The following is a 23,103-nucleotide window of genomic DNA, read 5'->3' on the forward strand; positions in this document are numbered from 1 at the left end:
TCCCAGAATTCTCTGTTTGGTTCTCCCCCTACCCTTATCCTGTCGAGCTATTGGCCAGTCAGCTTCTTTATTAAACCAATCACGGCAACATATAATCACACAGTGTAAAGGAATATTCAACAGTACCCTGTGTGTAACATTTGTTAATCCCACCAAACAAGAGTAAAGACCATTACCTGAATTCTTTGTTCAAATTATACAAGCTCTATTTTCTGTCAGACAGGACTATCTCCCTAAAGTGGGGTTTGAGAAAATAGCATCCAACATAGGAAAAGGTGGGTTTTATATTAGCCCCCAAACTGCAAGGCTAAGGGGTTCCCAAGGGTTTTTGGTTCTGTAGGAACTTGACAGAACAGCTCAAGATTATTTGACAGAACATCTTTTCAGGGTGGAGGTCAAGGTATAGGGTGTGGCACATGTCAAATTCCAGAAAATGGAGTCAGGCTGGCCCATCACATTTCACAGTTTACTTTTTAAGTGTAGACGGAGTACATACTACAATAATGATAAAAAGCGTACTATAGTGAGCGCATGAGCCAGTAACTGTGACTTATCCCTACCAGATTTCTGTTACTATCCCTGACTGTGGGCTGTACTCCGCACCTCCAGCAGTCCAGCAGGCTTGTTTACAGGGCGGTCCCACAGTGCATGAGGAATGCAGTTTTGCAACAGTGTTGTTTTTATATCTGCTGGACAGTGGCTACACCTGATCTACTGCTGCCTCAGTTGCTGACTGTCTCCACAGCCGCCTGGCGCAGCCTTCCTGCTGAGGCCACAGGCCAGGGGAGCCTTGGCATCCCACCCCTGCTCCAGCTGCCTCCCCATAGGGAGACAAATGTTTTAACTAAGTCTCTATCCTTTTATTTTTACCAATAAAGACTTGGGTGCCAGATGCTGGAGTAAAAACCTGCTAGCTCAGAGAGGCAGAGAGAGCAACTGGGTGACCTTCCTCATCTGCAGTCGAAGGAGACCCTCTCCTACTCTGTCTGAAAACAAAACTCTTCCACCCAGATGTTCCTCCCTTCTATTTCTTGTGCCTCTCTTTCTCCAACCTCTGACTTCTGCTCACACTCTATGGTTACTTCCAATCAAGTGGTTGCTTGCTCTGCCTCTCAACCTATGGCTGATTTTATTTAATGCAATCTTGGGGTTCACATTGTGATCAAATATCCCGCAACACAACTGGAATGAGGTCACAGGCCATGGAAATTCTTCTGTTCCCTTGTAGTCTTGTACTTGGTCAGTCACTGACTGAAGCGTTGTTATATAACTCATACTGTTCATTGATAGATAAAATGTGTCTGTGCCTCTCCAGACTCATAGATAATCAATATCTGATGAACAAGTGTGTATCTGGAAAGGTCCTGTTTTCCTTTTAGGACAATGATTTAAAGAGTAGACAACACTTAACAGTGTGTTTACTGAATGCCACAACAGTGTTAGAGCGTATTCACACCATCACCATCCTTTTGACTCCCGTTCCACAAGAGCCTGGATGGTAGTAGGGCTGGCTTCATGCGTGTGTATTCAATGCAGCTACTGCGGCCCAAGGGCAAGGTTAAAGAAGCCCCGTGCTTGGAGTTGATGATGATTTTTTTCAGCAAGGTGTTGTGTCTCACTCCTGTAATACTAGCACTAGAGCGATTGAGGCAGGAGAATTACCATAAGTTCGAGGCTAGCTTGGCCTACATAGTGAGACTCCTGTTGTTTCCTCCTCCAAAAAAAGAATTATACAATAATACTTTTCCTTGAATTTGGGGGAAGGGGGGTAATTAATTTTTTATGCATATATGCATGTTCATACCGTAAGTGTAGGTGCTTGCGGAGGCCAGAAGAGGGCATCGGATCCCCTGGAGCTGGAGTGAGGTGCCTTATGTGGGTGCTGGGAACCAAACTCAGATCCTCTGAAAAACCAGCACACACTCTTAATTGATGAGCCAGTTCTCCAGCTCTGAATGAAGTGTGTTTTATAATGAAGTGTCCTGAGTGAAAGGATTTAAAAAAAAAAAAAAAAAAAAAAAAAGGAAAGAAAGAAAGGCAGGCCAAGTGGGCACCTTTGGACAGGCCCTGCCGAGGTGTGCCACTAACAAGAACTCCAGGTGCAACAGGATAGTGCAAGAGGATTGGGGGGGGGGGGGGTGAGGAGTGAAAGGGCGGTGAGGAGGGGGGAATGAGAGAGGCAGACAGACAGACAGAACAGGGAAGAGGAGAGGCGGGAGACAAGAAGCCAAGAGAAGAAAGAATAGGAAGAGGGATAAGAGAGGTAAGAGAGAGAGCTGTGCCTGGCAGACACTTTTAAGGGGCACACATGTCCCATGGCTGACGTGGAAAGGCACCTGGCGACAGGTGATGATGTAACTCCTGTGGCCGGCGGGAACTACCACTGGGACCAGGGAGCATGGCGGGGGCACTTGGAGCCATACTCATGCTGGATCCCCGTCTGCCTTCTCAAAAACTTGGAAACTTCTCCTTCACACTGCTCAACTCCACTGTAGCCATGAGTGGCCAGCAAGGGTAGGGACAGAGCCCTCTGAGCCCTCTGAATTTCAGGGCAGGGTGGAACCACGGCACACTAGCCAAGCCACTGAGGAGGAGACTGTCACCCATCGTCCCTATAGGGAAGCCCATCTGTGGGAAGGGAAGATTGACATTGGTGCTGTGGTCCAGGCCCAGATTTTACATGGGCTTTATGAATTGTGTAGTGGACCCAGGTGATAGTTACTATTATCCTCATCCAGTTTTATTACATTTTATTTATTTAGTGAGAGCGCGTGTGTGTGTGTGTGTGTGTGTGTGTGTGTGTGTGTGTGTGTGTGTGTGAGTGATCTGCATGTGGAAGTCAGAGGACAGCTTCCAGGAGTTGTTTTCTCCTTCCATCTTGTGGGTTGGGTATTGAGCTCAGGTGGTAAGGCCTGGCAGCACACACCTTTACCCACTGAGCCATCTTGCCAGTCCCGTTATCCCATCATTTAAAGAGGGAAACTTGAACCAAGACAGTGTATCTCTCAAGCCCATGTTATGCTGCTAGTCACAACACAGAACTACCTCTCTCCTTAGGTAACTTCTCATGTGAAGTGTAACAATGTGGGGTTTTGAAATTAACCAATTCAATAAAAGTATTAAGTAATAACAGCCTCAGAATGTGGCAAAATATGAGCGTGGCTTCTTAAGGGTCACAGTTGGAGAAACTGCTAGGTTGGGGTGTGTGACACAGGTCAGCCATGTTTGAAGCCATCAGCTCATAAGCCACACACTCTACTAAGGCCTAGGAGAAACAGGGAAAAGGCAAGTCAGTGGCCAGTGCTGCAGGCCAGGCCCCGATGACTCTCTCTGTCACTGTTTCCATGGGCACGCACTCAAAGGTGAGAATGGCAGGTTTAGGAGCAGAGGTTGAATGGTAGCAGAACTCTTTTTTTTAAGATTTATTTATTTATTATGTAGTGTTCTGGCTGCATGTTTCCCTACAGGCCAGAAGAGGGCGCCAGATCTCATTATCGATGGTCATGATGCTGGGAATTGAACTCAGGACCTCTGGAAGAGCAGCCAGTGCTCTTAACCTCTGAGCCATCCTTCCCAGATGGGAAGGGGAGGGGAGGGAGGGAGGGGGAGAGACAGAGACAGAGACAGATGGAGACAGAGAGAGAAAGGGAGACAAAGATGGACAGAGACAGAGACAGAGGAGAGAGAAGGGAAAAAGAAATTGCTGTGAAATGTTGTGGATGCTTTCTTTTAAAATCTCCCACATGTAAGCCGGGCGGTGGTGGCGCACGCCTTTAATCCCAGCACTCGGGAGGCAGAGCCAGGCGGATCTCTGTGAGTTCGATGCCAGCCTGGGCTACCAAGTGAGTTCCAGGAAAAAGGCGCAAAGCTACACAGAGAAACCCTGTCTCGAAAAACCAAATAAAATAAATAAATAAATAAATAAATAAATAAATAAATAAATAAAATCTCCCACATGGGCTCGGGTGCATAGTTGTCTTGTTTAAGTTGGGATTTTTCTTACACATGCTTGTGTGCATGAGTACTCATATGTAGTACTGAATCTTTCCAAGTGTCTTTGCACACGGCTCCCCAGCTTTCCTCTCTCAACTCGGTGCTTTCATTCACACTGGATATACCAAAAGGCACATCTTGCCTTTTAGAGGGAAACTGTCTAAAGGATGAGTAACAGTGCCCATTCGGGCAGTCTTTAATTCACAATTCTTTAGATAGGGCTGGATGGAGTCTTAACTATTCACAGGCTGGGGCAAGAGGCTAGCGGAGCCAGGAGCTGAAAGCTATATATACTAGGTAGAATAGTGGCAGACAATCTGGAAAAAGTTATCTCATTGTGTCTGTCTCACCGGGTCATGGTGCAAACTTTGTCAGCCTGTTCCTTTTTTTTTTTCCCGAGACAGGGTTTCTCTGTGTAGCTTTGTGCCTTTCCTGGAACTCACTCTGTAGCCCAGGCTGGCCTCGAACTCACAAAGATCCTACCTGCCTCTGCCTCCCGAGTGCTGGGATTAAAGTCGTGTGCCACCACCGCCCGACTTGTCAGCCTGTTCTTGTCCATGGTTTTTGTTTGGTTTTCTTTGCTTTTTGAGACAGTCTCATGGAATCCAATCTGGCCTCAAACTTGCTATGCAGACAAGACTGGTTTGGGGCTCTGACCTCCCACCTCCCACAGGCTAGCTTTCCCCCTTCACTTTAGTCAGCTATAAAAACAAGAAGAGAACATTTCCAAAAATCCAGAAAGCCCAGGATTGTTCTTGCTTTTGGTTCAGCGCAGGATAACACCACCCCATATTAACATTCCGTGAAGCTGGGGGTGTAGCTCAGTGGCTACAGAGTACTTGCCTGGTGTGCACCAGACCTTGGATTCAATACCCAACACAAGGTAAACGGGGATGGTCGCACATGCCAGTAATCTCAGCCTTTACAAGGTAAAGGCAAAAAGGGTCAGAAGTTCCAGGGCATATCGACTCATCTGTCGCCTATTTTGTGTGCATTCTTGTCCATGTAGTGTGGAGGCCATGCTGCTGGAGGCCAGAGGATAACCTGAAGGAGTTGGTTCTCTCCTCCACCATGTGTGTCCCAGGAATAGACCAGAGCTCAGATTCTCGAGCTTGGCAGAAGACACTTTAGCAGACTGAGCCATCTTAACATGCGGGCCCAGATACTGACTTTAAACAAAATTGTGGGCTGGAGAAATGGCTTGGTGGTTAAGAATCCTGGCTGCTCTTCCAGAGGACTCTTTTGATTCCTAGCACCCACACAAAGGCTTACAACTATCTGTAACTCCAGTCCAAGGCTATGTATGATATACCCTCTTCTGACCTCCATGGGCACCAGGCACATGTAGGACACATACATACACGCAGACAAAATACCCATACACGGCATAAAAATAAACCTTTAAAAATGCTTTAAAAAAAAAAAAGAATGTCTCAACTTCTGTGGGAGGCCAGCTCCCACCTTTTAAAGGATTCCTATGAGGAGGAGAGAGGAATAAGAAACTTTTCAAATAGAAAAATAGTAAAGAAGAGGGGGCTGGAGAGATGGCTCAGTGGTTAAGAGCTCCGACTGCTCTTCCAGAAGTCCTGAGTTCAATTCCCAGCAACCACATGATGGCTCACAACCATCCATAACGAGATCTGGTGCCCTCTTCTGGCCTGCAAGGACACATGCAGGCAGAATAATGTATCCATAAATAAATTAAAAAAAAAAATAGTAAAGAAGAGACAGACAGAAACAAGGATAGCTTCGGGAGGACCTGGATCAAAACCCAACGGCCCCTTCTGTCTCTTCAAAAGGGCTTTTTATAACAATGCCAAGGTGTGGGGCAAAAGACCTTTCCTTGCTAGATCAAAGCACACTGCACAGCCAAGTGCAGACCCTTCCAAACAGCTGGTAACCATGCCTGTGGTTCAGTCATTCCCCTATGCAGCCCTGCTGGGTAAAGCAAGCTCAGATCTCACTAGGAAACCTCTGTGGGTCTCCACAAACTTCTGAGAAATAAAAAAAAAAATTCCACCAAGACTTACCAACTGGTAATTATACTTGTTAGTCTTCCATTTACACACCTTGTTTAACCCAGAAAACCCAAAATGATCTAAATGTTGCTTATTTCATTATCCTTTTGTCAATGCAAGATATATATATATATATATAGAGAGAGAGAGATATATAGATATATCTATATATATATATAATCAAAAGTCTTTTGCCCCTGATATCACTGCATTGAGACAAGCCACTGGGTTCAGGGATCACTTGCCTTTATAAAGGAAGGGCAGAATGCATGTGAAACCTGAGGTCTCAAAATGCCCTCACTGAAAGACCTCAGGGCCTTGGTGTGGTGGCACACAACTTTAATCCCAGCACTCAGGAGACAGAGGCAAGCAGATCTCTTAGTTCAAGGCCAGCCTGGTCTACAGAGCGAGATCCAGGACAGGCTGGGCTATACAGAGAAACTGTCTCAAAAAACCAAATAAGTAAGTAAATTTTTATAGACTTTCTATGATTGTGATATATTCATGTTTTTTCTTGAATAAGTCCCCCCTTTTTCTTGTTTTTTCTCGTTTTACAATTTTTTCCAATCTCTTTATAATGTAAACATTTAATTAATAGGATTTTCTCAAGTTAAAAATAACTTTACCACTCCTATCCAAATGATTTACTTAACCCACTTCTTCTTCCCCAAAGCCAAGATGAAATGTTGAGAGACTGTGAGACCCAGCAACCCTCTCTGGACTTCTTGTGTTTTGCCAAAAAGAATTTAGAAATTTTATCCCCATTGCAATCTTAATCTTTATTATAAATTTGAAGTTATAAACCTGTGTTTTAGATTTAACTATTGTTTAGTTTCTATATATGTATTAAGTGGTATTAGGTCCTAAGAAATCCCTTTCCCCAAAGCCTGGCATTTAGACAAAAGCCAGCCTTCCCTCGGGCACTTAAGAAGATAGTTCCTGCTTGCTAAAAGGAGTCATCTCCTCAGCCTGGCAAAAGTGACATCCGGCTCTTCCATTTACCTATGACTGTGGTGTCTATTACCATATCAGGGTCTATGCTAGCCCCTAGGCTCCCTCATTCCCTACTGTCAAGTGTCTCTTACAGAGTCGTCCTGGCTGGCATACCCCACCCCCTACCCTAAACCTCTCCCTCACCCAGCTTCCCTTCCCCTCTCCCAGCTTCCCTTCCCCTCTCCCAGCTTCCCTTTCCTATTAACTCAACCATTTGGCTACTTTCCATCTTGGCTTCCCCCGGGCTCCACTCTGGGTCCTCGGCTCCTCTCTTCAACCCTGTGCCCTCTCTCTCCTCTCATGGCCCTTATTCTACTGGCCATGTTCAGTCTGGACTCTTTCAGATGCCTCTGGCTGTGCTCTCCCTCGTATCCACATGAAAACCTCCTCAACTATACCTAGGAGTGGTCATGTCCTCATTTTCATTTAAATGGCACCTGCATATTCTCTTTTAATTCTGTGCCCTCCTCAGTGCTCACTTCCAGAATGTACATATCAACAATAAGGGCAAAAATGTAAAGACTGAGCAAGTGGTTTGCAGGGAAGAAGAAGAAGACAAAACACCGGGAGGCAGCAGACTGGAAAGCTGCTTGACCTGATAGCAAGCAGACAGCTGCAAACAAACAAACTAGGACCTGCTGCACCAAAGGACAAGAGTGAAGGGTGGCCCAGGCCGAGAGCCGGGGGCATAGCACGGGAGACCCCGGAGCATAGCACGGGGAGACCCCTTCACCCTGCAGCTAGCACACCTGAGGGCCTTTTAGTTTGGAGTCTAATTTTTTTAAGGTTTGTTTTTATTTTTAGTTATGTGTGTATGGGGGGAAGGTGGGTATGTGCATGTGCCTGCAGAGTCCAGAAAACGGTGCAGGATGCCCTGGAGCTGGACCTACGGTCGGTTGTGAGCCTGAATGGTAGGCCTGGGTCCTCTGAAAGAGCAGTACATGTTCATAACTGCACAACCATCTCTCCAGTACTGGAGTCTAAACTTTTTAACTCTAGGTCATTTTCCCGGGCTTAAGCGAACATCCTGTAAGCACTTGTCCTAGATGTCCCGTACTAACTCTAGACAGACTCTTCCTCTCCAAACAAAGTGACAAGACAAATATAGTAGAAACAGAAATGTAGTTATTTCTAACAAACTTTTTAAAGTGTGTGCAAAACATAGAATGACATAGAAAGGCTACACGTCGTGGATGAAGGCTCGGGGTCCGGAAAGAAGGGAGGACGCTTTCTTGCAGGCACGTATAGTAGACAGGATATAAGGACATCCCCAAACCCTGTAAGCCAGGGTTCCTTTGGACCAAGACTAAGGTGCATAATGTCCGCCCTCCTCCGTGGGCGTGGCCTGAGCCGGCTTTGTCTAATAGGAGTGGTCAGGGGCGGGGCGCTTCCTCTGTACATCTTCTAGCTTGGGGGCAAAGCAGCCCAGACTTTGCGTCTTCTCATTGGTCAGGGAAGAAACCAATCGCGGCGAGTCTTGTTAGAGTCATCGCCCTAGCAACACAAGGAGCCGCTTGGGAAAGGATCCCGCCTGAGGCTTTCCGTCTCTGCTTCCACACAAGGTGCAGGAGGCTGCCCAGGAGCTGTGGCCTGCAGAGATGGACTGCGACTTGACTACGAGCCCTGGATATCCTCCCGCCAGTGCGTCCTCACCCTGAGCAAGCCCCTGGCCCGCTGCCGCGCCAGTCTGACCCCTCCCACCTCCAAACCCCACTCAGCCCACTAACGAAGCTGTCCTTGCTTGTGCCCACAGCTTCCAAGGGCCAGATGATGGAGGAGCGTGCCAACCTGATGCACATGATGAAACTCAGCATTAAGGTCTTACTCCAGTCTGCCCTTAGCCTGGGACGCAGTCTGGATGCAGACCATGCCCCCTTGCAGCAGTTCTTTGTAGTGATGGAACATTGCCTCAAACACGGGCTGAAAGGTGAGCCGGGGGCGTTTAGGAGCATAGAAATGTGGGCTAAGTCTTTGCCCTCTCTAGTGCCAAGCATGTGGTGGGTGTGGAGAGGAGAATAGCGCACAGAACAAATTCCCTGTGATCGAGAGCAGTGCTGTCCGGTACAAATAGCACTGCAAGCTGCAGAGGCCATTCGTACCTCTCTGGTAGGCACTTTCTAATAGTAAGGTTTAAAATCTACCATGTTTTACATCGCCAGCACATGTCCGGTTCCTCGGCTGCACTAGCCACACTGCAGGAGCACCACTAGTAACACGTGTGGCTCTCAGTGGCCTCGGGGACACAGTATCAAAGGCCAAGACAGTGAACACAGAAACACAGAATTAGAAACTGCTTCCGATTCGGGGGAGCAAAACAAGTAAGAGGGTAGAGATGAAGACAGGGAACGTTCAGGTGCAAGAAGAAAAGTTCCTTCTGAAGGGGTGACACGTGAGCTGAGATCTAGGGAAGAGAGAACAGTGCAGAGATTTGGGCCCACAACTTCCCTAGCACAAGAGACGAAACCAAACAGAGGCAAAGTGCAGATGTCCTGAGTGGGTCAACCTTGGCTTGAGGCAGACACCCGGTAACCAGGGAGTGTGGAATGAAAGAATGGGAGATGAGACCAGGAAGTGGGGAGGGCCTGGATCATGCAGGCCCTTAAGAGATCATGACAGGGAGCTGTGTTTTCTTCTAAGTGAGTTTGGAGGAGTTTGAGGGAGAAATGTGACTTGGTTTGCATCTTAAAAAAAGAAAAGAAATTCGAGGCCAGCCTGGGCTACCAAGTGAGTTCCAGGACAGGCGCAAAGCTACACAGAGAAACCCTGTCTCGAAAAACCAAAAAAAAAAGAAAAGAAAAGAAAAAACCTTTCCCAAATCGAGAACAAATTGTAAGGGTAAGGGATGAAGGTATTAGGAAAAGCAGTTCGGTTACTGTGGCAGTTCAGTAGGGAAGTGGCTGTGACAGTTAGGAGTTGATCACTGATGCTGCCACCAGGGCAGAGGTGGCAGGATGTGGCAGATTTCAGTTCATAAGCAGCAAGTTCTTGAAGAAAAGATCATGATAACAGAGAAACCACATTGCCAAAGGAAAGCAGAGCTGATTTGTCCCGTGGCCTCTCCTAGTCCGAAAGGCCGGGTCATAGACTTGAGCGTGGAGCTGTGGAGCTGTGCTTGGCTTTTGAAAGAAAGCCTGTGGGCCCCAGAAGAAACTGCACCCTGTTCTCATGACTAACACTGTTGTTTTCTCTTTTAGTTAAGAAGAGTTTTATTGGCCAAAACAAATCTTTCTTTGGTCCATTGGAGCTGGTGGAAAAACTTTGTCCTGAAGCATCAGATATAGCCACCAGTGTCCGGAATCTTCCGGAATTAAAGTAAGAAGTGCTAATGCTGCCTGCATGTTTGCTTTTTCCTCGCTGCTGTTTGCTTCCCCTCAGTTCTCTTCTGATTTGGACCACTGTACCGGGATCCATGCTCAGCTTGGATTCTAATCCCGCCTCTGCTGCTCATGGTTCCCGTGACCTTAAGTAAGACGTGAACCTTCCTGGGCCTAAGACTCCTGCTCCTGAGTGTGAAGGCAGCGGTTGCCTCGTGGTTCACATGGTTTAAATCTGTTGTTGGGGCTGCGGGTATGGCTCAGCGGTTAAGAGTGCGTGTTGCTCTTGCTGAGGACTGGACTTTTGTTTCCAACACCCACATCAGGTGGAACGTGGGAATCAGGGAACTTGCAGCTGTGTCTCCAGCCCAGTGTGGTACATCTTACGACGTATTTTAGCACAAATATCAAATTGCATATATGAGCCTGTGCCTCAGAATCTTGTGGGACTTGAACACTTGAAGTGCCTGTGGTGCAAAATTCAAAAAAATACCTAACTTGTACAGTGAGCATTCTCTCTGCTCACACAGTACCTCTCTAACCCCTAAACTACCATGTGACTCCCCCCCACCCCACCTCCATGTGTGTGTGTGTGTGTGTGTGTGTGTGTGTGTGTGTGTGTGTGTGCGTGTGTGTGTGCGCGCCCCTCCCCTAGCTCATTTTAGTTTCTTCTGTAGTTATTGCTGTTGTTATGCCTTAGTGGTCTGATTCTCTGAATTCTAGGACAGCCGTGGGAAGAGGCAGAGCGTGGCTTTATCTTGCTCTCATGCAGAAGAAACTGGCAGATTATCTGAAAGTCCTCGTAGACAATAAGCATCTCTTAAGGTATTCCATCATGTGTTTGTCTTTTACCCTGAAGTTGCAGCACGGTCTGTAGATCCTTGTGAAACAGAGGAACTAGAATAATGTCCATAGCTTAGATCGAAATCCTTGCTAATCTCAGTGCTCTGAGGCTTGAAGTGTTTCTTTGTTGAGCCCTGACATCTCAGAAGCATTATAAACAAGACTCTCTTTGTAAATGAGACTTCATTTTGAAATTCTGAAGATAATCTCCCAAAATATCAATACTTATAATTTACTCACTGGCAGCCCATTCAATTAAGTTTCAATAAAATGGTACTTATTAGACTGGATGATAACAGGAATAAAATAACTTTTGAACTAGGGACTGTGGGTGATTTTTTTTTTTGTAAGAAAACATAGGTACATATTCTAGCTGAAGATTTCATATCCAGTTTATAAAATGTGTATTTCTTAGCATTAGTAAAAACTTAAGGGCTGGAGAGTTGGCTTAGCAGTTAAGAGCATTGACAGCTCTTCCAGAGGTCCTGAGTTCAATTCTCAGCAACCACATGGTGGCTTGCAACCATCTATAATGGGATCTGATGCCCTCTTCTGGTGTGTAGGCATACATACAGATAGAGCACCATATATATAAAATAAATAAAACCTTAAAAATTATTTTTAAAAATCTTAAATAGTGTCTATTACTGAAATTTATGACTGACTCATTCTTTATATTTATGGCTGTATAAACAAGTAGCCATTATAAATGGGATTTTCTCTAGACTGAAAATTGATATGGCGGAAACCTCTAGAGTTAATTCTCTTATCCAGTTCAGATAAAAATATTCTTTATATCTTGGCCTAGACCCAGATATTTCAGAATTTTCAAGTCAGCCTCACGAGTGTAGGGATTAAAGGTGTGCACCACACACGCGCACACACACACACACACACACACACACACAGAGCTAAGTTCTCTCCTTCAGTCCAGTTGGTTCCAGAGATCAACTCAGGTTGTCAGGCTGTTGGCCTCTGTGCACTGCCACCTCCCAGGCCAGCCCTGGTGACCTAGTGTTTGAGACAGAAGTTCCATGTACAGAGAGGAGCCAGTGAAGACACAGGACACGAAGCAGAAAGACAGGAAGACAGTGGCCAAGAGTGGATGAGGAGGCTCGAGATCCAGATTTAAGCAGAGGAGCCTGCTAGGCAGCTCGGCAGCTCTCTGTTGCTGTCACAGAACCTGAGAGAATCAGATTTGAAAGAGAAAGAGCCAGAGAGGTGTCTCAGTATATAAACGGCTTGCTGTGCAGGCGTGAGGTTCAATCCCCAGCACCTCCACTAAAAAACTGGGTTTGGAAACTGTAGTTCATGCAGAGAAAATATGCATGCACACCCACATACATATATGAAAGAAAACGAAAAGGTTTGTTTGGCTCACAGTTTAGTCCATACCTGGTCCTCTTGCTTTGTGCCTGTGGCAAGGCAGCATATTGTGAGGGAAGCATTTGGTAGGTAGACTTAAAACTGCTGGCTTCCTGGTCACAGAGAGAGAGAGGAAAAGGGAAAAAAGGTCACACCCCCTTCAGAGCACACCCCCAGCGACCTAACGACCTCTCAGTTGGCCCCACTTATGGTTTTAACAGCATTAAACTGGGGAGCAACTCTGCCACATGGGCCTTTGGAGACACTTAGGATCTAACCATAGCAGAAGAGGAAGTGCTTGATGTGGTGGGAGGAAGTAAGCTCCCTGGGGGCCTTTGCTCCAGGGTGGGGCTGGAAGCCAGGTGGAGCCAGGCAGGACAAGGCAGCACTGGGGGGAGTGAGGAGTGACGTGTCTCTGAGCAGCTCCCTGACAAGTCAGTCTCTTGCAGTGAGTTCTATGAGCCCGAGGCACTAATGATGGAGGAAGAGGGCGTGGTGATTGTCGGTCTGCTGGTGGGACTCAGTGTTCTGGATGCCAATCTCTGCTTAAAGGGAGAAGACTTGGATTCTCAGGTAATATGGAATTTGGGCCTTGATGGAATGAATCAGGCCAGGAATTTTTTTACATGAAATCTGCAGACATGTACTGATCCTAAGAAAGAGACAGAAGGCAGGAAGCCTTTGGTAGAGATTGGGCAGACTGCGGTACTGGGGAAGTGGGAAGGGGATGTCTCAGAAGAGTGAAGAAGTAGCATGGGCAGAGGCGGGGACGTGGCTCAGTTGGTAGAGGGCTTGCGGAGCATACACAAGGCCTTAGGTTTGGTTCCTAACTTCACGTAAACCAGGCATGGTGGTGCATGCCTGTAATCCTGGCACTCTGGAAGTGGAGCCAGGAGGATCAGAAGGTCATCCTCAGTACATAGCCAAGTTCAAGACCAATGTGGGATACATGAAACCATGTCTCAAAAAAAAAGAAAGAGATGGGACTGGAGAGATGGCTCACTGGCTAAAAGCACTGGTTGCTCTTCCAGAGAACCGGGTTTAGTTCCCAGCACCCACATAACCCCTAACAACTAACTCCAGTTCCAGGGGAGCCAACGCCCTCTTCTGGCCTCCACAGGCACTGCATGTGATATACAAGATACACAAGCAGGCACAACAACCATTCACATCAAATAAATATAAATATTGCCCCCCCAAAAAATAGTTTTTTTCAAAGAGAGAGAGAGAATAAACTTTACATTGTATCTTTTTTTTTTTTTAAATAAAGATAGGCTGGGAGTAGTGGTGTAGGCCATTAATACCAGCACTGGGGACGCAGAAGGAAGGTGGATTTCTGTAAGTGCCAGGCAAGCCTGATCTAGTGAGTTTGGGGCCAGCAAGGTAGTGAGACCCTTCTCAAAAAAAGGTGAGCCCGCAGCCTGCTCTCAAGAGCCTCACTGGCTTCTGAGCACCTCTTTCTAATCCTTAGGCTGAAGCCTGTATAACATACCTTTAATAAAATAGTCGGCTCTGCTCAAAGAGTCACACAGAAGACACCCAGAGTCAGCCTGGGGCCTCTGAATGCATACACACTAATGTGCACACACCACAGACAAAAGCTTACACACATCCACACACACAAAAAAAAATAATAAAAATCAAAGTCCTGTTCTAAGCTGGGCATAGTAGCACATACTTGGGAGCCAGGTACTTGGGGGACCAGGGCTGGAGGGTTGCAAGATTGAGGACAGGCTGGACCATTTAGTGAGACTTTGGTCTCCAAAAATGTAGAGCTAGATCGGTAGATAGATAAAGAGATAGACAGACAGATGGATATCTCTAGGAAAGGTAAATGTATATACTGTTTTATTTTAGTTTTCTAATTTACTTTGTGTTTTTATTAGAAGTGGACTTTGAACACTATCCGATGTCTTGTTTGGTTGGCACCTGACTTAAACAGAACAGTTAATGTGTGACTTTCCCATAACAGTACTGCTGCTGTGTTCCTAAAATAAGGCCTACTTGGTCATTGTGTCATTTCCTGTACCCCCCAATCATGTGTTTCTGCTTAACATGTGAAACTGTTCTGAGTTTCCCATGGGCCTTTGCCTCCTCCCGGGATTATATTCCCTCATAGGTTGAACTAGGAGACAGTCACCCTCCTGTTCTCTAATACACTTCAGTAGGACACAAAGTTGGCTCTTTACTTGTTGGTTTTCTTCTTTGAAAGTTTGTATTCCCTTAAAAAAAAAAGTCGTGTGTGTGTATTCCTAAATACATAAGTACAACCTGCTCAGTCTGTATAAAGTTACTTGTATGTGTGTTTTAAGGGCTGATCACTTAGTGTTAGATAACCAACTGGTATGCTCTTCCCTGAGGAAGACTTTCTCCAGATCTCAGTGTTCCTTAGTTGCCTGCAGTTCTTTGTGTAGGCTGAAGCCTCATGGGCTTCCCCCTCTTCACACCCCCCATGCTCATTAGCATATCTATTACTGTTGTCCTTGTTCAGCTCATGTTTAGGCTGTCATGTTGATGAGACTTCATAAGTAGTGCTCCAGACATTCTGAGGAGACACAACCTCACAGCAAACTCCCTGCTTCTCTGACTCTTTTTTTGTTTTGTTTTGTTTTGTTTTTTTGTTTGTTTGTTTTTTTCGAGACAGGGTTTCTCTGTGTAGCTTTGCACCTTTCCTGGATCTTGCTCTGTAGACCAGGCTGGCCTCGAACTCACAAAGATCCTCCTGGCTCTGCCTCCCGAGTGCTGGGATTAAAGGCATACACCACCACTGTCCGGCTTTCTCTGACTCTTAAAATCCTTCTATCCCCTCTTTCACAATGATCCCTGAGCCTTAGGGTGGGAGTTGTATTACAGATGTGTCCATTGGGACTGGGCTCCACAACTCTACATTTTGATTGGTTGTGGTTTTCTGTAATGGTCTAAGAATGTAGTTCAGTATTAATGCTGGTTTAGTAAAGTGGTGGTTGTAGGTTCCTCTCAAAAATCCATGACTTCACTAGCTCTGGAAGAGGCAGGCAGATCTCTGTGAGTTCGAGGACAGCCTAGTGTACAGAGTGAGTTCCAGGACAGGCTTCAAAGCTACACAGAGAAACCCTCCTGTCTCAAACCCCTCCCCCAAAAAAGAGATAAAAGTATAAAAGTATTTTGTACCCCAAAACCTTTGTCCTTTGTTGCTTTATAAATAATACCATGATCCTCCTTTGGATGCATGTACAGTAGTGGAATGATCATGCTGAATTTCAAGGCTTACAAGGTTTATGGGAATGAGGGCTGCCATGTCTTATCTAAGCCTGTGGCCTTTATTTCTCTCAGGTTGGCGTGATTGACTTTTCCCTCTATCTGAAGGATGTGCAGGATCTTGACAGTGACAGAGAGTGAGTACTGTGCTGCTTGTAGCTCTTCACCAGCCAGCAAGACAGTGGCTTGGTCTTGCTCTGCAATTTTAGCTTTGTTGAGTTAGTTTAGTTACAAGAGGTGAATCTCATGGCATCCTCACCGTTTCAGGAGTTGAGCTTGGAATAGAGCATGCATGTGAAAGTTCCTTTTCATGCCACCTCCTCTGCCCATTCCAGCCTAGTCTCACTCCTCTCCCCATAGGAAGCTGCTGTGGTCACTTCCTTCCAAACGTGTGCGTGTGTGTGCGCATGTGTGGCATGTGAGTGGATGCATATGCCACAGCGCACGTGTAGGTCAGAGGACAACAGAGTTGGTTCTCTCTGTCTGCCCTTAGGTCCTCAGGCTTGCACAGCACGTGCTCTACCCGCTGGACCATTTCATTAGTCTTTCAGTATTTATTTTGAATATCCAAAACATCTTGAGATTCTCTACCAGGAAGGAGTTTAAGAATCACGGGCCATCTGTAGTGGACACACCATTGTGTGTTATGCAGATGTAAAGGGAGAATCAGAGCTGCTTGCAGAGTGGACTTTGAGATTTTTCCCGAAAGATGATGGGTGGGAAAAGTAGGATGCCAGGGAATATATGTATTCCTTTTCTATAAGCCAAAAGTTCAGTATATACGCATGATATGTATACTACATTTATGTTAGCTTGAGTGATGGTTATATGCCCAGAGAAGCTCACTCAAGCCGTTACTGTGGGTTCCCTGGGAGAGCTGTGTAAAGGGAAGAACATGTAAAAGAAGGAAAAAAATAGCAACTGAAAAACAAACCAGCGCCTGTGACATGAAACGGTGAACTACACATGTAACTTTATGTGGACTACATGTGTAAATGTATGTGACTACATATGTCAGTGTGTGTGAACTACATATGTAACGTGTGTTTAAAGAGGTCAGAGGAAGCAGTGAGATGGTTCAGTGGGTAAAGGTGCCTGCTGCCAACCCTGACAACCTGGGTTCAATCCCTGGGACCCAGAGGGTGAGTGAACTGACAAGTTGTCCTCCTACCTACACGTGCGCACGTGCATGCGCACACAAACACACAGATGTGTTTTAAAGAAAGAAGGGGCTGGAGAGAGGGCTCCATGGTTAAGAACGCTTGCCACATCAGGTGGCTCACAACTGCTTGTAACTCCAGCTGCGGGAGATCTGACACTCTCTTCTGGCTCCTGTGGGTACTTGCATATGGTGCATATACTGACAAACAGGAAAACACATACATTTTTAAATGATTGGATTTTTTTAAAAAAGGAATCAGTCAGTCAGAGGGAAAGCTTGACTGCCAAATGGTGAGGACTTTTTGACTCGAATTTCCCTGGCCTGTAGGTTGCTCTGCCGTGTTCTGCAAAGTCTGTTTCCTTCAGAGTATATCCCCTTCTTTCAGGAAAGTGAGACTGAGTCCTCTGCCATTTCTGGAGCCATTGCATGTGGCAGGCAGGCGTGTTCACCATGCACAAATGCCCCTGGCTTTCTGTGCCCTGCAGAAGCCCAGGCAGTCTATCTGCAGACCTGCTGTCAGGGTGGCCTGTCCTCAGGCCTTGCTGCTGGGTCAGGCCGGCCCTGCTCTGTTTACTCATAGATAGCTCTGACTGCCTCTTGGTTTCTGCAAAGTCTTCAGAAGGGTGGGGGACCATTAGAAGCGGTCTGACATGAACTTAAGAAGTTGTTATCTTTGTGTACTCTTTTCACAAGGCATGAAAGAATTACCCATGTCCTCGATCAGAAAAACTACGTGGAAGAACTTAATCGGCACTTAAGGTAAGGCTCACTCCTCCTCAGTGCCAGTTTTACTCTGTCTCCATACTGGAGAGCTTTGCAGGGGACTCACCGTTTTAACTGTCATAGCTACATTTTGTCCAGACTGAGAGACCAGTTGTAATCACTCAAGCCACATTCATGTGTCCGGCCTGGAAGAGGACGCCTTCCTGATAAACAGCTTTGGGGGCCTCTTTGGCTTTGTTTGTGCTGTTACACAGCATCGAGAGGTAAATACGCAGAGCATGCAGCCTCTGCCCCTACCCCACAGCCTTGGGGAAAGAAACAAATACTATGAAAATGGAAGGAAGGGCTAGAGAGAGAGCTCAGCAGTTAGGAAGTCATTGCTCTCAGAGTTCTGTTCCAGTACCCTCCTCAGGCAGCTCTCCACTGCCTACAGCTCCAATTTCAGAGGGAGCTGGCAGCTCTGACCTCCATTGGTACCTGCACACATGTGCACAGTGTGTGTGTGTGTGTGTGTGTGTGTGTGTGTGTGTGTGTGTGTGTGAAGTAGGGTCTGAATATGTAGTCCTGGTTGGCCTGGAGCCTGGAACACACAAAGATCCACCATTCTGCCTCTCCAGTGCTGAGATTAAAGGTGTGAGTCACTATGCCCAGTTTAAAATAGAGATGCCCAAAAGAAAAAAAAAAATGAGGTTCCATCCCCATCACACACACACACACACACACACACACACACAGAGTTGGGTGAGAGAAAGAGCCATTCATATATGTATTTAAGTTCTTTAACATAAATGCTTATGTTTGATGATCTGCAAAGTAGATTAACAGAATGACCGACTACTTCCAATTATGGGGAGAATTAAGTGAGTTGATGCATTTCAAATGCTCACAGCAAAGACGGCATGGCATGCAGAGCAGAAACTAAGTTCCTGCTCTCAGTCAAATGGCTTGTTGCTATCATCAAACCTGCTGTTGTCCTGTTGGCGGGTTCTTTACATTTTTCACAGTATAAGAGTAACTTAAAATGTTGTAGAAGTGGCTGAAGCAATGGCCCAGTGGTTAAGAGCACTTGGTGCTCTTGCAAAGGCCCTGAGTTCCATCCTCAGCACCCATGTGGGTGGATCACAACCATCCGTAACTCCAGTACCAGGAGCTCTGATACCCTCTACTGGCCTCCTTAGCTACCAGGCACACATTCAGGCAAAGCACATTTACATAAAATAAATATTTAAAAAACAAACAGACAAGGGGCTGGAGAGATGGCTCAGAGGTTAAGAGCACTGGCTGTTCTTCCAGAGGACCTGGGTTCAATTCCCAGCAACCACATGGTGCTCACAACCATCTCTAGTGGGATCTGATGCCTTCTTCTGGCATAAAGGCATACATGCAGATAGAACATTCATACATTAACAGGGTCTATGGTGGGGGGGGTCCAGCTATCACCAAATATTCCTTGATTTTTGGCTTCTCCAGAAGGATTCCTTGATCCTTCTAGGTATAGCTTTATCATATACAGCTGAATCTCTATTTTATATTCCTGTGGCCCATAGCAATACATAAAGTAAATAAATCTTAAAAAAACAAACAAACAAGGTTTTTCTGTGTAGCCCTGGATGTCATGAAACTCACTCTGTAGACCAGGCTGGCCTTGAACTCACAGAGATCCATCTGCCTCTGCTTCCTGAGTGCTGGGATTAAAAGCGTGCACACCACTGCCCGGCTGACAGTAGTTTTGGTTGTTGTTATTATTTCAGTATCCAGACACACTGAGTTCCTACTTCAGATTCTGAGCAGCCCTGCACCTTTCCTTTCATGCAGAAAGTCAGGACTCTGCCTTCTCCTTCACCACTTAGGAAAACAGTCCACGGATTGAAGTTTAGGCTGACCCAGTGTGTTTATTCTCTACAGCTGCACAGTTGGGGATCTTCAAACCAAGATAGATGGCTTGGAAAAGACGAACTCAAAGCTTCAAGAAGAGGTTTGTAACTTTTGCTTAAACAAAATAGCATGACCCAAGGTTAAGAGAAGTGATACATGTCAGCCTGGTGGCAGGAGGCTTGTCATCCCAGCTACTTAGGAGGATTGCAAGTTCAAAGCCTGCCTGGGCTAGAGAGTGAGTTCAGAACCAGCCTGAACAACTTAAGAAGACCCTGTCACAGAAAGTAAAGAGGACGCCATGGTAGAATGTCTGTCTAGTATAGACAAGGCCCTAGTTCAGTACGTAGTACAAGAAAAAGCATAGCGAGAAAGAGATGGGATGGTTGGTACATCTGACCAGAGCGTCCTACTGGGAGGAAGAGGAAGGAGCCAGCCTCAGGTGGAGCTAGGCTGCACGGGAGACAGAGCCTTTTCCTTCCACTGTGAAGGGTTCCCGGGGAGACACGGAAGCTGGTCCTGAGGCAGTTTCCGGCGGCAGCCTGTTTGATCACCTCTGGTTAGAGCACCATCGGGTGGACGTGAGATGGTAGTTTTCTTTTCTACCCACCTTTGCTATAGGATCACAGGCTTCCCTGCTGCCCCAGAGAGCATGGACTGCCCGAGAGGCACCCCAGCCCACCCTTCTGTTTTGGCCTGTAGCGAGCACAGATCCAGTCTCCCCACAGCATGGTCTTTCTCTGCTTTCTCACTAGGAAGAGAGAGAATGAGAGAACAGGAAGAAGGAGGGCTGAGGCCGAGGAAGAAGGCTTGCTGCCCGCTGCCCGGCAGTCTCCCTGGTGGACACATCTTGTCTCCTGTTAGCAGGAGGGGGGTTGCTCAGCCTTGAGGCTTTCCACAGGTAGTAGGAAGGAGGAGAGCTTTGAGAAGGGACTTAAAAAGGGACACCCCACAGCACAGAGGCAGGGTGCAGGGGCCAGGAGGGTCTGTGAGTGAAGGACCTGCTAAGGCTCACTGTGGGCTGACTGCTCTCCTGAGGGGCTCCCGGGGCAGGGGCTCCGGATTGTGTGAGCTGAAGGAGATACAAAGATAGTTTTCCCAGGGGAGTGTCATGGGAGAAGCCACTGCAGTTAGCCCTGGGGACTCACACATACCTTGCTTGGGAGGCAGGCCTTCGAGTTTCTGTGGAGGCAGGCGGTAGGTCTTTAAGCCTTGTCTTAATGTCTCCAAGTAGGGTGATAGATCAATTTTATAATTTTGATGTAGAGATTAAGTCAGTTTGCTGTGGTATAAATACCCATGAAGCAGCACTGGGGGAGGGGCTGGAGACTTGGTTGACTTTAGAAGAAAGCGCTGCTGTCCAGCCAGGTGGCATGCTTCAACCGGAGGGCTGAGTGTAGTCTTGGAACTCAGTGGCTGGATGTTTTCTTCAGCATGTAACAGGAGAGGAAAATGTCCTTTAGAGCCGGGCGGTGGTGGCGCACACCTTTAACCCCAGCATTTGGGAGGCAGAAGCAGGTGAATCTCTAAGTTCGAGGCCAGCCTGGTCTACAGAGCAAGTTCCAGGACAGCCAAGGTTACACAGAGAAACTCTGTCTCAAAAAACAAACAAAAAAGATGTCCTATAGAGAATCCCTCAGGAGGATCCGGGGATGGGAAGGAGCTGATGGCCATGCATGCTTCTCCCTTTTGACAGCTAACACCTTCAGAGCCTTGGAGGTCTTCCTTAGGCACTGCTGTCATTTAGAAAGGTCAGCCCGGGGTCTGTGGAGGACTCTGAAGGATTTTAGAGGACAGTTCAGTGCCTCAAGATCCCTCCGCTGAGGAAAAGTGGACAGATGATTCCCTTCTTGCTCCTCCGGTCTCCCTCCTCTTCCGCAAGCTGGAGCCGGGAGCTGGAATAGGGAGGGGTCCGGCTTCTGCGTTGTCCCGCCCCCTTCGCCTCCTGTGATAGCCGCTTGCTAGACACCTTCATGAACAGATCCAGCTTTCCTTCCCTGAAGCCAAGATGACACATTTCAGGAGGAGGGGTTCCTCTGGGGCCTGTTTCTGATGATTGAAGTTCGAGTCTTTCCTCCAAAATCTTTAATTTCCCTTGACAATAAAACATATTTCTGCTTATCAAGAAACTAAAAATGGGAATCAGGGAGATGGCTCAGTAGTAAAATGCTTGCTCCACAAGCATGAGGAACTGATTCGGTGTCTCCAGCACTGAGTCAAAGCCAGGCAGGACCACATGCGTCTGTAACCACCATGCTGGGAAGCAGAGATCCAGGGCCTTGCTGAGCCAGCAAGCCTAGCCAAAACAGTACACTCGAGGTTCACTGAGAGACCCTACCTCAACAAAAAGAAAAAAAAAGGCGGAGCAATGGAGAGGACCCCACTGTCAACTTCTGGTATTCACATGTGTGTGTACAGGCAAGCGTTAGTGCACAAACACACACGCACACACCAGCAAATGGGGCTGCATGTGGTAGCACACGGCATTAATCCCAGTACTCGGAGGCAGAGGCAGGCAGATCTCTGTGAGTTCCAGGACAGCCAATAGCTACACAGTGAGACCCTGTCTCAAAAAACAAAAACACCCCTGGAAAAAATGATAAATCAAAACAAACCAGTCCACCATCCCTGTGCCTGCCATTAGCATAAATAGCCTTTATTTTACAAATTTTTGGCCTACTGATTTCTTTTTTAATTACAGATGAGAGCATACCATATAAACTTTCCCTCTATTGGTATAAGTATGTTCTCAAGTCATTAAAAGCTATCCTAACCGCCAGGCAGTGGTAGCACATACCTTTAATCAGGAGGCAGAGTCAGGTAGATCTCTGTAAGTTCGAGGACAGCCTGGTCTACAGAGCCAGTTCCAAGACAGCCAGAGCTACACAGAGAAATCTTGTCTTGGAAAGGGGAAAAAAAAACAATACTATTTGTTTGAATAACAAACTAAATGTTTGAATAACAGATTTCTGTTTGGTGCTTCTGTAATAGTGTATATCTGAACTCTAATTTTTTTTCCATGCATGCTCACATGTGTTTGTGTGTATGTGTATGTGTGTGTGTGTGTGTGTGTGTGTGTGTGTGTGTATACATAAATTATCACTCGCGTGAAGCATCAAATAACTGATTTTGCAATGTGAGGGAAGAAATTGGAGATGGTACAGAAAGCTGGGAGTATGCGACAGAGGGTTTACTTCATAGGTGTCTTTCTAAGTTCGAACCATGCATTTCCTATTCAAAGCAAGGAAGTAAAATATCAAACAGTAAGATGCATTGTTTGATCTAAGTAAATGTCAGCTCTTAAATTGGACAGCAAGATTAATTTTGATGTTAAAACATGTAAGAAATCTTTCTTAATCAGCTTTCAGCTGCAACAGACCGAATTTGTTCCCTGCAAGAGGAGCAGCAGCAGCTGAGAGAACAGAATGAATTAATTCGGGAAAGAAGCGAAAAGAGTGTGGAGGTGAGAGGGTGACCTGATGGCTGGGAAGTGTTCACATGCACACACACACACACACACACACACACACACACATCCATTGTTAGTCGCAAGCTGCATCATGGAGGAAAAGCTTCAGAATCC

General features: G+C 46.5%; 1 protein-coding gene across 2 annotated transcripts in view; it reads left to right on the top strand.

The window, feature by feature from the left end:
- Window positions 1-23,103, top strand: part of Rufy1 (RUN and FYVE domain containing 1) — a 49,976-nt gene that overhangs the window by 6,398 nt on the left and 20,475 nt on the right. Inside the window, exons 1-9 of one of the 2 annotated variants that reach the window (XM_052758038.1) lie at window positions 8,517-8,645; window positions 8,758-8,931; window positions 10,199-10,316; window positions 11,042-11,143; window positions 12,976-13,099; window positions 15,839-15,900; window positions 17,619-17,684; window positions 19,554-19,623; window positions 22,882-22,983. In XM_052758038.1, the coding sequence (XP_052613998.1) occupies window positions 8,603-8,645; window positions 8,758-8,931; window positions 10,199-10,316; window positions 11,042-11,143; window positions 12,976-13,099; window positions 15,839-15,900; window positions 17,619-17,684; window positions 19,554-19,623; window positions 22,882-22,983 (861 nt within the window). In that variant the 5' untranslated portion in view covers window positions 8,517-8,602. Of the gene's footprint in view, window positions 1-8,516; window positions 8,646-8,757; window positions 8,932-10,198; window positions 10,317-11,041; window positions 11,144-12,975; window positions 13,100-15,838; window positions 15,901-17,618; window positions 17,685-19,553; window positions 19,624-22,881; window positions 22,984-23,103 lie in introns of those variants that run through there. The other variant, XM_052758037.1, reaches the window with a different exon arrangement.

The sequence above is a fragment of the Peromyscus californicus genome, unplaced genomic scaffold (genome assembly GCF_007827085.1).
Source record: "Peromyscus californicus insignis strain IS unplaced genomic scaffold, ASM782708v3 Scaffold_3__1_contigs__length_106647218, whole genome shotgun sequence".
NCBI classification, from domain to species: domain Eukaryota; kingdom Metazoa; phylum Chordata; class Mammalia; order Rodentia; family Cricetidae; genus Peromyscus; species Peromyscus californicus.